The sequence below is a fragment of the Lissotriton vulgaris genome, chromosome 5 (assembly GCF_964263255.1).
Source record: "Lissotriton vulgaris chromosome 5, aLisVul1.2, whole genome shotgun sequence".
Lineage (NCBI taxonomy): Eukaryota > Metazoa > Chordata > Amphibia > Caudata > Salamandridae > Lissotriton > Lissotriton vulgaris.
This window is the reverse complement of record NC_141693.1, coordinates 993229416-993243531: the sequence shown is the minus strand read 5'-3', so window position 1 is coordinate 993243531 and position 14116 is coordinate 993229416. Positions and strand designations below refer to the sequence as shown.

At 40.8% G+C, this 14116-nt stretch overlaps 1 protein-coding gene across 1 annotated transcript in view; it reads right to left on the bottom strand.

The window, feature by feature from the left end:
- Positions 1–14116, bottom strand: part of LOC147711877 (inactive heparanase-2-like) — a 511601-nt gene that overhangs the window by 230722 nt on the left and 266763 nt on the right. The window contains exon 3 of the mRNA XM_086919553.1: positions 8486–8647. Coding sequence (XP_086775679.1) covers positions 8486–8647 — 162 coding nt within the window. The remainder of the gene's footprint in view (positions 1–8485; positions 8648–14116) is intronic.

The following is a 14116-nucleotide window of genomic DNA, read 5'->3' as shown; positions in this document are numbered from 1 at the left end:
CTGAGGGGGTGTGCATATTTGCTTTGTATTGTACAGTTACATGCATCTTACCTTGTGAAGTACTGGCCGCTTCGGATGTATCCAGGCACTGTTGATGGGCCCCCTCCAGTTCTCTTGGCCTCATTCAGCCTGTCTGCAATCCCCTCCTTGGCACGGCTGCGCAGGTCATACCGTTTCTTCAGTTCGTCTATGACCCCCACTCCTTTGACTTTGCTCCTGATCCGAAGTCATATTTTCCTTTATACAGCCTCAGGCACTTTTAGTGACTGTTTGCCAAAGAGCTTGTCAAGGCTCTTGGCCACTTCCTCTATGAGGTTTTACAGTTCCCTCTCACTGAACTTAAATTTATTTTTCCTGCTCACTGAGGCTGGTGGATCCATTATTGAGCACTAGAAAGGTCTGCAAGCCAAATTGGTGCTAGTCTGCTCTGCTCCTGCACTCAGCTTCCTCCTCTCACTGACTCTGGGTACTGATTGAAGCATGGGTTGGGTGACTTCCTGGTTGTGATGTCATCATCATGCTTCCTATGCGATGCTCTATTTGTGATTTCTTAAATTGCGATTTCGCTAATAGCAATTTTGCTATTTGCAAAATCGCTAAATAGCTTAATCGGAATTTGCGCGTCTCTATTGTATGTTCGCTAATTGCGATTGCAAATTTTACCAATTCGGTAATTATTCGCTATGAGGGTCATGCATTGCAGACTGCAAGTCCTAAATTGCTCATTCTTAATTTTTGCTAATTAGGAATCGCTAATTCTGATTTTGATGCATGTGCCCCACAGTTTCAACTAACAAACTCCAACAAAAACTCTTCATGAATCTCCTCCCAACACCTAGACTTGGCTCGATAGAGTTATATCTAGTCCCAAGACATTACCTTGCCTACACCTTTTCTTCCTGTTTTACGCTAAATGTCTTGGAAAAAGCACAGACCACCTCAATTTCGAAGCATCTGTGGCATAATATACTCACAGATACATGGGACATGAGAGTTCACAAAAGTTGACTGAGAAACTGGTGTTCAGTCTGTCAAATGTTCGACCTCACATTCCAGGGATCTTGAAAACTTGTTCAAGCCCAGTAGTTCCCATAGCTGAAGGAGCCAGCCTCCTACATCGGGCACTTGGATTTACTCCCACTGGGTAACAATGCTTTAAAGGCACATCAGGATTGCAACATTTGTTTACACCTGGCTGAGTGCAGTGGATAGGCATGGACATTTGGGAGACCCAGTAACATATCCTGGGATCCTGGGAATGCTGGGAACATCCGAGCATCAACGTCCAGCAGGCAGATATCCACCCAGTGCAACTGGTGTCTATTCAGGGTGTGCCATAAGTCAGCTGTGGCCTGTATCCATATGTTTGTCACCAACGGGCAGCCCCACAGCATTTGTAGGATTTCAGCATCAGCAAAAGTGCATCTATGGCATCTCAGATCTCTAGTGTGCAACATAACATTGAAACTGTCAGGTGTAAGGTGTTTGCAGTGCAAGTAGTCAAACTGTAAATTTAAAACACATATTGTGGGTGAAAGTATATGGGCATACTAGTGGCTTCTCTCACTCCTTCCCAGTGAAAGATCTGCCAAAGAAGTCCTCTTATCTATCCCACAGAGTCAGACGGCCAGCATAGCAAGTATAATTTTCTATAACCAGGATATTAGGCATCAACCATGTCAGAATGTAAATAAGGTCTGCTGGAGGTGATGACTAGGGGGCTGGAGGTCAGGTCAGGAGCTTCAAAAAGTTGCTGCACAGCTAGGGCCAACACCAGCACTCTTAATGGTGGACTTCCAAAAAAGTCTTTGATTTCTAACCTTGAGATTATTTGAAAAATTTAACAATAATTTTTACTAAAATATAACTTAATTAATTTAAGTTAATTCTAGCATTACTTTTAACAATTTCTAATACATAATTTAAAAAGCATCTTTTTCTCTAAGTGGAAATTTATTTTTTAATTTAAACTTCAGAAAATAAAATCAATTTCATTTAATATATTTCAATTCACTAAAGATTTAATTCAAAATAAAGTTAATAGTGCTGTAGCATTTTTGTATTTTGTTATACATTTAAAAATAAATATACAAGACTAATTTACACTAAGGTTTAACATAAAATATTTTTTAAATATTTATTTTAAAGTTAAATAAACCTTTTTATTTTTTTCATATACTTTACCACGCAGAGATCTTCGCCTCTTCTTTGGATTATTCCTATGGTAAAGTACAGTATTTTTTTTAAATTATCTTACGCAAATTTAAAAATGTTTTTATATTAACTATTAATCTAAATTCATGTTGTGTTGTGCTGAACTTACTGCTGTGTTTTTTCAGTAGCAACTTAAACACTCGAATTTTGTGAATAAGCAAAAACCTGTAAACATACTCAAAAGTGTCAACTACTCAAAAGATGAAGATACTTTTAACAATCAGACCCTGTATGCTTTTAAATTCCTGATCTACAAAATCAGAATCAGCATAACTGTATGAGCAGTGATGACTGATATTTTTGCTAATCGTGCAGGAATCCCATAGTAGTATGTGCTTTTCTAATGTGAGTGTTACCTGAGTGGTCCTTGCAACACTTACAAAGTTACAACTTTATTGTATTTACAAACATTTCCAATGCTATTCCTGCACAAATATTCACTTTTTATATGTTAATGAAACAGAAGAAAGTAACGCTGTAAGTGTGGTTGAGTACACTAGAATGTTTGATTTTCACAGAAGGGTAAATTTAGCATGAACATATTTTTAGGGAGAAAAAAAAAATCCATGAAAAGAAACAGGAAACAACAATTTATTTTGCACTTCCTTTAATTTACTAAGTCTATATTCCAATGGTAGAAAACATGAAATATAAAGCATATATAAATATAGACATATATAAATATAAAACATATGTTCTGCTTCTGGTAGAAAGTGCTTTTCAGTAATACTATATATGTGTGTGTGTGGGTGTGTATACACAACACCCTTTCAGGCTTAGAATGTTGCATAAATTATGCAAAAATCGAAGTAGGGCACTCTGGGTAGTACAGTATTATAGCTTTGGAGTGGTAAAAGGTGTTTGCCAATTGTTGAGCTCAGCCTCGCTGGCTTCTAGCTAAACCTGTGCTTGAAGATTTTGTAGCAAAAATGGCAAAGGGCTTTGTCATTTTTCAACTTGGCATGGATGTTGCTAAGCTAATACTATGCTTAAAAACTCTGTAAGAAAATACACATCTGTGGTGAGCAGTTTTACAGTGCCCGTGGTGTTGTAGAGTGTTCCATATAAAGGAGCTACTCTGCACTTAAAACAGGGAACTACTCAGGGTTCCCTACTTCCTTTTGTGCATAATTTATGTAGCACTCCAAACCAGAAAGAATATTGCTTTGACATATACTGGGTGCTCCCTTGTGTCTGGACAATGCTATGTTTCTCTGACAAGCTCTAATTAGAGTGAAACACAAGTCAGAGACTGCTTTTAATTGTTGCAGCTTGGACTGGATGATATGTTACCAATCCAAAGCTGTAATACCGTACATGGAGTGGTAAAAGGCTTTTCGCATTTTCAGCCTGGCATGGATGGCACTAGCTAATCCTATGCTTAAAGATTGCTGCAAAGATGGGCAAGGGCTTTAATACTTTTCTAGCTTGGCGTGGGTGGCACTATGCTAATCATTTAAGGTGAGCAGTTTTAGAGTGCCGGTGGAGTTGTAGAGTGTTCCATATAAATGTATTAATTAGGCAAACAGAAATCTGGTGCTACATTTAAATGATGTACATTGTTCCTTACACGTTTTGGACTAACCATAGTCCTTGTCCATAGGAAATTGATTGGCTGGTTCCAAACTGCCACAGGTCACTGATCTCTTAGCACATTGGTGAATTATGCCCTCTGTTAGGTCTCGCCAATAGTTTCTCACTTTTGAAGCATGATGGGCCCAGCAGTACAGAACAGTTCTACTTGTGTTTGCCTAATTAATAAAAGCTTGTACATGGAGTGCACCTTTGGTTTTCATACAAACTTTTTCTCCAAAGTAGTACTGTCTCCTTATACATCAACAACGTGGTTAGTGTACTCGACGACTGCATCAATGGCTCTCCTGTCCTAAATGGGAAAGCAAATTCCAATACTGCTCTCCCCTGATGCCTCCTTACCAGCCGCGGCCCGTGGAGGGAGTTCAGTGGGGCACAGAGGCTGGGAAGGGGAGGGGCAGGGTGGGGGGTACTAAACACCGGAATATGGATAATTGGAGGTAAGTAAACAATTTATTAAATAAAACGAATTTCGTAGCGCGAGCTGCATTGCAAAAGGCGATGCAGTGCGCGCTACGAAATTCGTTTTATTTAATAGCGCCTCTGTGCCCCACCGAACTCCCTCCACAGGCCGTGGCAGCTCCTTACTCACCTCTAAGACTCCAATACATCTCCAGAACCTGGTAGATAAGTTTTTGTCTTTCTGTGCTTCCGGGAATTAGAACTTAAATTAACACATCCAAAACAAAATGTATAATATTTGCGAAGGGCAAATCTAGAACTAGTATTGTTGAAGTCACTGATAAAGAACTTGAGAAGGTGCATATCTATGAATATTTTGGCATCAGACTGACAAAAAAATTGGCCTGGGAATCACAGCTCTGTAAAAGCTATTTGCTTACAGACCAAAGATCGAAAGCCATACTGAGATTCAATAAGCAGACTCAATCTCATTCATTAACCGCAACATTGGAGGTTTATATATATCAAACAGTCTGCCATATATGGAAATCCGTGATATTACATGTAGTATAAAACCTCTGCATAGGCTTTAACGCAGTGTAATAACAATTCATCCTTAAAGGCCTATTACCTTTAACATGCATTTCTCAAATAAATCAAGACTTCTGACTTTATCATGACTTTACGTAATAAATAGATCAGTCCTTTGGCTTTGGCATTTCTTTTCCTAATGAATCAATCAGACCTACAGCCTTTAACATTTGTCTGCCATCATAAGCACATCAGGTATACTATATTGAGAATAGACTTTCCCGCAAGACAATTAGCAGGCATACAGTAATAATTTACACATATTTACAAAATTACAGCTGCCTGAACAATATACATCTCCTACGAAATCCTAACAAGGATTATTTCAGTACAAAATGTCTAAGCCTGGAGTTTGTCAGAGGGGTTACTCAATATCAAAACCTTTGCCTAAGAGAAAAATGTTGGTGATTCAATTAATTAATTAAAACAGTTTAATAACAATCCACTGTTAAAGGCATAGTGCCATTAAAATATGCTTTTTAAAATAAATAACTTAGAGCTACTGCCTTTGTCATAGCATTTCATAGTAAATAGATCAGACCTGTGGCCCCTGGCATAACTTTTTTTTCCCCAAATGAGAAACTGAGCCTCTAGTCCAGGGGTCTCCAACCTTTTCTACTTCTGCTCAAGGAAAGTCTTCCCGAGCTACTAGCAACTTTTATAACTGTAAAATATTGACTACCCTATGACCACCCAAAGCAAGATTTTCAGTAGTTACCACCCAAGTATACAAAGTGCGGTTACCAGCAAAAATGCTGAGAAAAATGTCATCAATATTAAATGCTTCCCCTTGACTTATGAAGTAACATTCAAATCTTGACATGCCCAGTGGCACAAAGGACATAAGCACAGTAGTACGTCACCCCAGCTCAGCTCGAATTATCATTCACCAGTTTCTGAAAAGCACATTTTTCTAAATAATACAATTTTCCACTGTGGGACAACAAACTACATTTTCCAGAAGAACCCCCATTTTTGAAAATTAAAACTGCCTCTAAAATATCCGTTTTCAGTTTTTGAGAAATGCAGAGTCTCAAAACATCAGCATGTCATTTTGATCATGCACTCCCATGTACAAATGTCTCGTATAGACAGACTACTTTGAATTCCCAGGTATTACAGTCACATGCCATGGATGCTCACCATAGCACCATGGATGCCTGGATTATGCCAGTAATGACCACCATTATACTAGGCCTAGGGCCACAGTTGTGCCAAGTCTGGAACCCATAAGGATTAGGGATGAGATCATATATCAGTCATGACATTAATATGCCAGGAATAGGTACATATAGGGAAGTCATGCTCTCAGTAGGTCTAAGATGGCTGCCAGTATACCACAACTAGACCACAAATACTAAAATAGTCAAGGATGACCAATATTATGCCATTGGCACTATTATGCCAGGAATTCACACAGTTATGCCAAAGACAACACTCTTATGATGGGGGCTAGCATATATAAGTGGCAGTTCTTGGCACCAGCCATAGATTCAGGAAGCAATAGTGTTTATTTTGGACACACACATAAATGTTGATGAATCTCTTAAATTTCTCTGGTCTGGACCATACCCTGTTCTCCTCAGGTCTTGAGCTGTTCATGCATCTAAGTGAGACATTTTCACTCTGACTCCTGCAGTCCCGCACTTTGGTGGGTAAGCACTGATTACAGGATTACAGCTCAGGCTACTGCTGCCATAATTTTTTGATGGTGTACTGTTCACACACATGTTGTGACTGATAAAGGAGGGACTACAACATGGTCAATCTCTGTGTGGCTCAATTATATTGAGATTGGATACAGACTGCCATGTAGCAGGTCCTATAAGCCGATACAGTATTTTTTTAGTGTTAGTATGAGCCACTGTCATACATTTGGCTGGCTGTCACCCTAAGGGTCTTGAGATGATCAGTGCTGCCTTCTTTAATAGGCACCTACTCTCTGAATTTGATACTGGGCTTGACTTCACCTCAGAGAGCTACTTTGAAGGTACTGGTGAGTTGCCAGTAGCTTCCGAGCTATTGTTGCAGACCCCTGCTCTGGTCTTTACCATTGACTGATCATCACAACCAACTTAGGTTATGGTGTACTGAGCTTTAGGTTTCCCAAGAGGCAAACACCAGGCACATTCATCAAAATAAAACAAGTAAACTATTACAGTTGACAAAATGATTTACAACTTCTTCTAAAAAGGTCAAGAAAGGATTAGGACATTGCAAATCTACCCACAGTCTTTGTCATAGAAGGAGTAACCAACATCAAAGTCCTCACCTATCACAGTACTCTGTGTGCTTCCATGAAACAAAATACCTCTCTACAGTCATTAAAATGAGTGTAATAAAAATCCATCCTTGATGGGCTCTTGCTTTTAAAATAGGCTTTTCGAATAAATCAGGCCTACTACCTGTGTTGCAACTTTTACTAATAAACTGATCACACCTATGGCATCAGACACAACTGTTTGCAAAGAACCAGTCATTCTTGTGGTCCGAATCCATTGCATTGGCTTGTTATCATAACAGCTCTGGCCTACTGTATTGAACACAAGCTTTCCCACATGGCAAAAAGAGAAATACAAGCACTATTTTTAAGCAGAAGCACACACCTTCTGTACAATAAAAAGCTGGTAGAGAGGAAGGTCAACATGTGGGAAGAGACTCAGCCCCTCTTTCAGTACGGCTTCAGAAAGTTCTTCTGGTGATCACATATGGTATGATAACAGCTACGATTACAAGTAAGACAAAAAATGACAAGAAATATTTTCAATCTGTCAATCAACTCTGATCCTTCATTGCTTAAATATATACTATATATATATGTATATGTGTATGTATATGTATATGTATATGTGATGAAGGAGTAGGCTTACTCCGAAACGCGTCGGACGTTGTATCAGCCTTAAACTGCACCATTTACTGAGGCCACGGCTCCTGTGTCGTTCTTTCTGATACTGGTAGAAGGAGGACGCGGGTGAAACGTGTTGATGTATTTGTATATATATATATATATATATATATATATATATATATATATATATATATATATATATATATATATATATATATATGATATATCAGCTATTTCAAACTATTTCTCTATACTAACCTGCTAAATCAAACATCACCCCCAGTTCAAAACATGATCTGAAGCGGGTATTTTACGGTTATCTCGTACATAATTATTAGATTTGTACAAAGTGCAAGTGCTGATAAAGCAAATGTAGTTAGAGCTAAACAAACGTAACTAATTCTTTTGCATCCAGTGGAACAATAGGACACCATCCTGAAAATGTAACAGCATTGCACTGAGTACCTTTATTTGATATATTGTGCGTTTTATCAATTTATAGACCACAACCACAGTTCACTTTTAAATAATTATATAGATATAATTACATTTCTCTGTGCTGTTTTAAAATGCATTGCAAATCATTTTTCAATAATTAATCCACACAATGTATTAAAGTTAGACACATTTAGTTTTTTTGTTTCCGTAAAAGTTCTGATATTTTGCATAAACTCTTATAACTAGCATCACGACGTTCACAACGTATGTATAAAGCATTTCAGTGTACTTAAAACAGTATGTGTACATAAGTTTGTACTTCACGCTAAGTGAAGAATTGTTATTTAACAACAGCTTTGTGAACTACCAGACAATATTCAGCTGGCCTTGCAGTCCTACCTGTTAATGTCAGATTGCTATAGGTGTTTGAAAACTGTTCTTTTAGAAGAATCAAATGAATCTGAGCTGCTTTCTCCCTTTGTAATTCCAGCATTGTATCAGGATGTTGAGCAATATTGCATCCTTTTTGCTTGTCCAGAGATATGTCACTACGTACAATATCTAAGGGAGAAATAATGACATTTAAAATTAATTTATTTGAACACTCCAGTAGTAGCAGTCTTTTCTGATCAACATATTGTTCTAATACATCTTGTAAGAGTTAAAGATTACTTAAACACAGAAATATGTAGAGTCAATAACATTTTACATGTAACCTCCGCTGAAAGCTTGCAAAAACTATGGGGCTTCCCATCCATTCCTATGAGCCTGGAGGCAGAAAGAAATGAATAGAATTGCATGTGCAATTTGCGAGTACCCAATAGGTATTCGCAAATTGTGCATGCAATTTCAAGGGTGAAAGGGTGCCAAATGGACACCTTGTTGCACTCCTGAAATATGCATGTGTGCATATATGGCGCACATACATGTCCTATAAGGGCATGTATGTACGCCACACGGCACCTAGAAAAATGCAAAAAAGTGAATTTTTGGGAGAAATTCGCAAATTACTACCAACTTGAAGTTGGTGGTAATTTGCAATTCCTTAAAGCCAGGTCGCATTTTTTTTTGCTTCTTGCATTGCATTTAAGGAATTGTGATTCCTTAAATGCATTTGCAAAATAGGTAATCGCAAAAATTGTGATTCCCTATTTTGCGAATGCCTTTTGAGATGATACATCCCAAAAGGCGTTTTCCCATTTGCAAACGTGCCGAATCTGCGATTTGGCCCGTTTGCAAACGGGAAAACGCTTGATACATCTGGCCCTATAATTTTATCAACATGAGTTAGAAAAAAATATGCTTCTCTTTATACCTCGCATTTTTTAGCCCTTCACTTGGATCTATTGTGTTTTTTAGAAAATTGCAGTAGCCGACATACAGTCTACCAATGTAATTCTACTGCCAACAGGTGAAGTCTCAGTAAAAAGGTCCTGCATGCATGATCCAATCGGTGTCATTATTCCATTCATCAACTCTAAACCATTTTTAAAGTGCCGTGGTAAACTAGGCAGCTGTCAGAAATACTATAATGCGAAGATAGCAAGCCTTGGCAAAGCCATCTGTCTTCATTTTTATGTTTTTTAAAGGCATTTGGATAAAAGGCGGGGTGGAGTTCATGGGGCAAGAGCAACAGGCAGCCATCTACAGTATATCTGTGATGTAAAATTCCAAGATGGCCATCACATTTAGAAACACTGTAGTGCTCATCTGAGAACAGAAATAGAATCACAGGCAATGGGGTATAAAAGCCCTGGACATAGCAACAACACCATGCTCCCATTTGTCAGGTAGAGGAGAAATAATGGATAAACAGGGATTGCGCTGGCATCACTCAAACTACATACACCTAAAAAAAACAATATTAACCTAACCTTATGTAATGTAACTGGCCCTTTGTAAAGTGTTCCATACCGCAGGTTCGTCGGGTGTGAGCTCTATCATAATGACCACAAAAATTAATCTGACCTTGTGTAATGTAACTAGCACTCTTGTAAATCTCTCCTACACCTTCGGGTCGCTCGACTTCACATTATGAAATAAAAAATGTCTCACAGTCTCTGAGGCGCAGCCGTGAATGTGCTTTGAGATTAGAGCACTGAGAAAAGAACGGCAACAGGAAGAGACAGCAGGGAGGGAATGCAGTGACATGGGAGGTGGTGTAAGAGAAGAATGCTGCTCCCATTTGTCAGGTAGAGACAAACTAATGAATAAACAGGGGCATCATGGACCTCACTTAATTATTCTCCACGCACCTGAAAACAAAAAATGATCCTGACCTTGTGTACTTTAACTGTGGCTTTTGTAAAGCACTTTAAAATCTTTGGGTCAGTCAAGTTTGCGCTCTATAAAAATGCCCCCAAAAATGTATCTGCCATTGTGTAATGTTACCAGCACTCATGCACAGCGCTCCAACACCTTGGGGTTGCTTGAGGCCACATCACATAATGAAAAATGCCTCAGAGTTCCTGGGGAGCTGCTGTGAATGTGCTTTAAAATTAAAGCTCCGAGAGGAGGACACCAGGATGAGACCTCTGTTTCCAAACACTCAGTGACCCTTCAACCATGGTGACACAGTAGCTTATGTCAGTGCAGATTTTATTCAGTCGTCTCATGCCCCCTTGTAATTTTTTAGCAGCCCCTTTCGCTGTGCGGTTATCCACCCAAACCTCTTCTTCTAATTCTTTTTTAGAGGCTAAGATCGAAGCTAGTGAGGGTTCGGTAGTGTCTTCTGGTGCGCTCTTTGTGTTTTCCCACAGCGTTGTGTGAGAGTCATCTTCTACAAGAGGGTAGGACATTTGTGAGTCTGAATAGTCCCACTTGAGCTGGCTGCGTTTTTTAGCCTTGCTTCTTGCCTTCCTAGGGAGTTGTACTGTTCCTGTGTATTTAAATGACTCCTCACTTTTGTCTTCGCTTGTGTTAAACCCACCCTCGTCCGAGGAGGTCCCAGTGCCATCCGATACCGAATAAAAGTTTTCAGTACCTGTCTCCGGTGTCCATGAGACTTGAGGGTAAGAGGTGGGTTCTAGGCCCTGGATATAATTGATAATACCTGCTTCAGGAGTTTTGGATGTATTTTCCATGGTACCTATCGTGGGGTCGGGATCACCTCAGTTTTTTTGGGCTACAAGAGTTAAGGATACCAGGTTCCCCTGTGCAGTCAGTCGCCCAGCATTTCCTACATGAAGACAGGGAGGGGTGGTCGAATTGTCCCCCGCTTTTTGCAGTCTACTCATTGTCCCCATGTCTGCGTGTTGCACCCCTACAGGGTTTCCCTTAGCTGAGGACATTCCTTGCTGAGTTATCAGCGTAGTTGGCTCATCAATTAGCGAGTCCTCGGGGGCACTCTCTCGGGGGGGAGATGTGTGAGGTGCAGGGTTAGTCATAGAGTCTGTAGCAGGGTGTCGTCCTCTCTACTCCGCGAATGCTCCATAGATATTGCTCCCCATTTTATGTCAAACCACAATCCGCTTATTTTAAACATTGGGAGACTCGGGAACTGGAGGGAAACCCCGAAATGGACTTTCGAGAAAGCGCTATTACATGACGCAGGATATAGGGCATAGATGCAAGCATGGGTCCAAGAATTTCTTGAGATAAACATGAGATCGGCCTCAATTATGACTGTATGGGACACATTAAAAGCAGGTATTCAGGGAGAGACACTTAGGTTTTCAATTAGGAAAAATAAGAAAGAAAAATTACTGATCTGTGAACTCCCGGAAAACTTGATAAAGGCAGAGGAGAAACTAATTCAAACTGTTCAAGCAGGGGGGAATACTGAGTCTACCCAAAATGAATTGACACTCATTAAAGCCGAAATTGGGTCAGTATTTGCAGAGAAGGTTGCAGCTAAGTGGGCCTCGACGCAGAAAAAAAACTACAAATGTAGTGACCTTATTGGCCATCACTTGGCTAATAAAACCAGCAGGCAGCAGGTTGCTGGCAGTGAAATACCGTTGATCCAACTTGCAACGGGAGAGGAGACTAATGACCCCAGGAAAATACAAGAGGGCTTCTGAGAGTTCTTTGTTAATTTATATTCAGAGAAGATTAGTAGCTCAGTAGATGAAAGAGAGGACAAGATCACTAAATACTTAGAAGAAGTGACTTTAACCCAACTTAGGGCCTCATTATGATGGCGGTGAATCCGCATCCTTCGGGCCGGCGGAAGCCACAGCCGGCACGGAGGATGCGGATTCACCACCGCGGCCACAGAATCCCCCACCGCCAGATTAGGATGGCGGTGGGATTGCGGTGGGACCAGCGGCGGACGGCAGGTCCGTCCGCCACTGATCCGCGGGGTGTGGAGCGCCATTTGGTGGCGGTGTCTGCAAGATACCGTCAGCCAAATTAGGATGTGCATCGTCACATGCTTTTCCACGGCGGCTTTTCCGCCGTGGAAAAGCATGTGGTCTTTGGTGTTTGGGGGCCCGTTGTGGGCCCCCAGGGTGTCAGGGGTGCACATGGGGGCTACCTATGGTACCCTCCAGCATTTACATGCACAAAGTGGCAGGTACCGCGCGGTTCCTGCCGCTTTGTGCATGTAAATGTTAAACATGCATTTTTAACCTTGCGGCGACTGCTGCTTCAATCAGCTCCCGCCACAAGGTTAAAGATACAGGATATGACCGCCAGAGTGGCGGTCACATCCTAATTGCACCGGATGGACCGCTGCTGCCCCTGCGGACGGTCCCTCCACCTCGGGGTGGCGGACGGACGCAGGTCCGTCCGCCATCCTAATGAGGCCCCTTGTCTGGAAAATCGCAATCAACTTGATGTTACTCCAACTTGGGAAGAGATTGCCGAAGCGCTTCTCACCTCATTCTTGCGATCCTGCACGTCATCTAGTGCTGTCAGTCAGGGCATTGTTACTTCTCTGCACTTGTGCTCAATGGTGACGCACTACACCAAGCTTTCTACATGAAGTCGACGTTGACACCGACTCCATCTTGTGGTTTTACACATATCCTGCAGCATTCCTCAGCACGATGAGGGGAAACGTTCACCCGATTCTTGTCACTGTCCTGTTTTGGGTGGTGCAACCATCTGCGATGATACATACACCAGATCACTTGAATATTGATAGGCAAGCTACGCAACCCTTCTGTGCGTACACCTGTTTCATTGATACGCTCATCATACTTCTTACGTTCCTACCTACCATTGTTTCTCACCGTGCGTGTTCTTGTTTACGGTGATACGCATGCCAAACTTCATGATTCGCTCTCTGCACCTGTGCATCTTCACTTCGCCTAGCGGTAAGAGTGGATTTGGGGGCACCAGAAACAGCACATTTCAGGTTTCCTGCAGCATTGGATACAGCTCATTTCATTCATTGTGGCCTCTCCTACAGTGATGGACACACTATTTATTTCTGTGCATTGTTCAATACCTCATCAGTGAAGCGCAAACTATTTCATGATTTGGGATACTCATTTTTCGACCTTTTTCTACTCTATTTTGATTTGTCCTACATGTTTGCTTTTCCATATGCATATTTAACCGTAATGCCCACGTTTTTTATTTCTGCGCATTGTTCAACACTTTGACAGTGATGCTCACACTGGTTGATACTTTGGGATGAATATTTGATATCTTCCTGTTTACATCTCTTCCGGCATTTTAACCTCCATTGTGCTGCTCATATTGTGCAATCTTTATACTCATTAGTAACTATTTCCCCACAGCACTAACCTTCACAAGTAATCAACATGCAAAATGTACCAGCTCCCCCTATCTTTTAAACTACGCCTGGAGATCATCCAATTACCTGGCAGAAATGGCACACGGTCTGTGCAACCTCAATTAGTGCTGAACTCCAAACCATACTTCTTTTGCATTGCTTAGTCACAGAGGTGCAAGAGGTTTTCGACCATCTACCAGAGATTGTAGGTCAAGACTTCAATGAGTATGATTTGTGCATTATGAAGCTAGATAGACCCTATCTGCCATAGGTTAGCACCATATTAGAACAATTCCATTTTGGGTGCAGAAATCAAAGAGAAGGTGAAATAGTCGAGAACTATG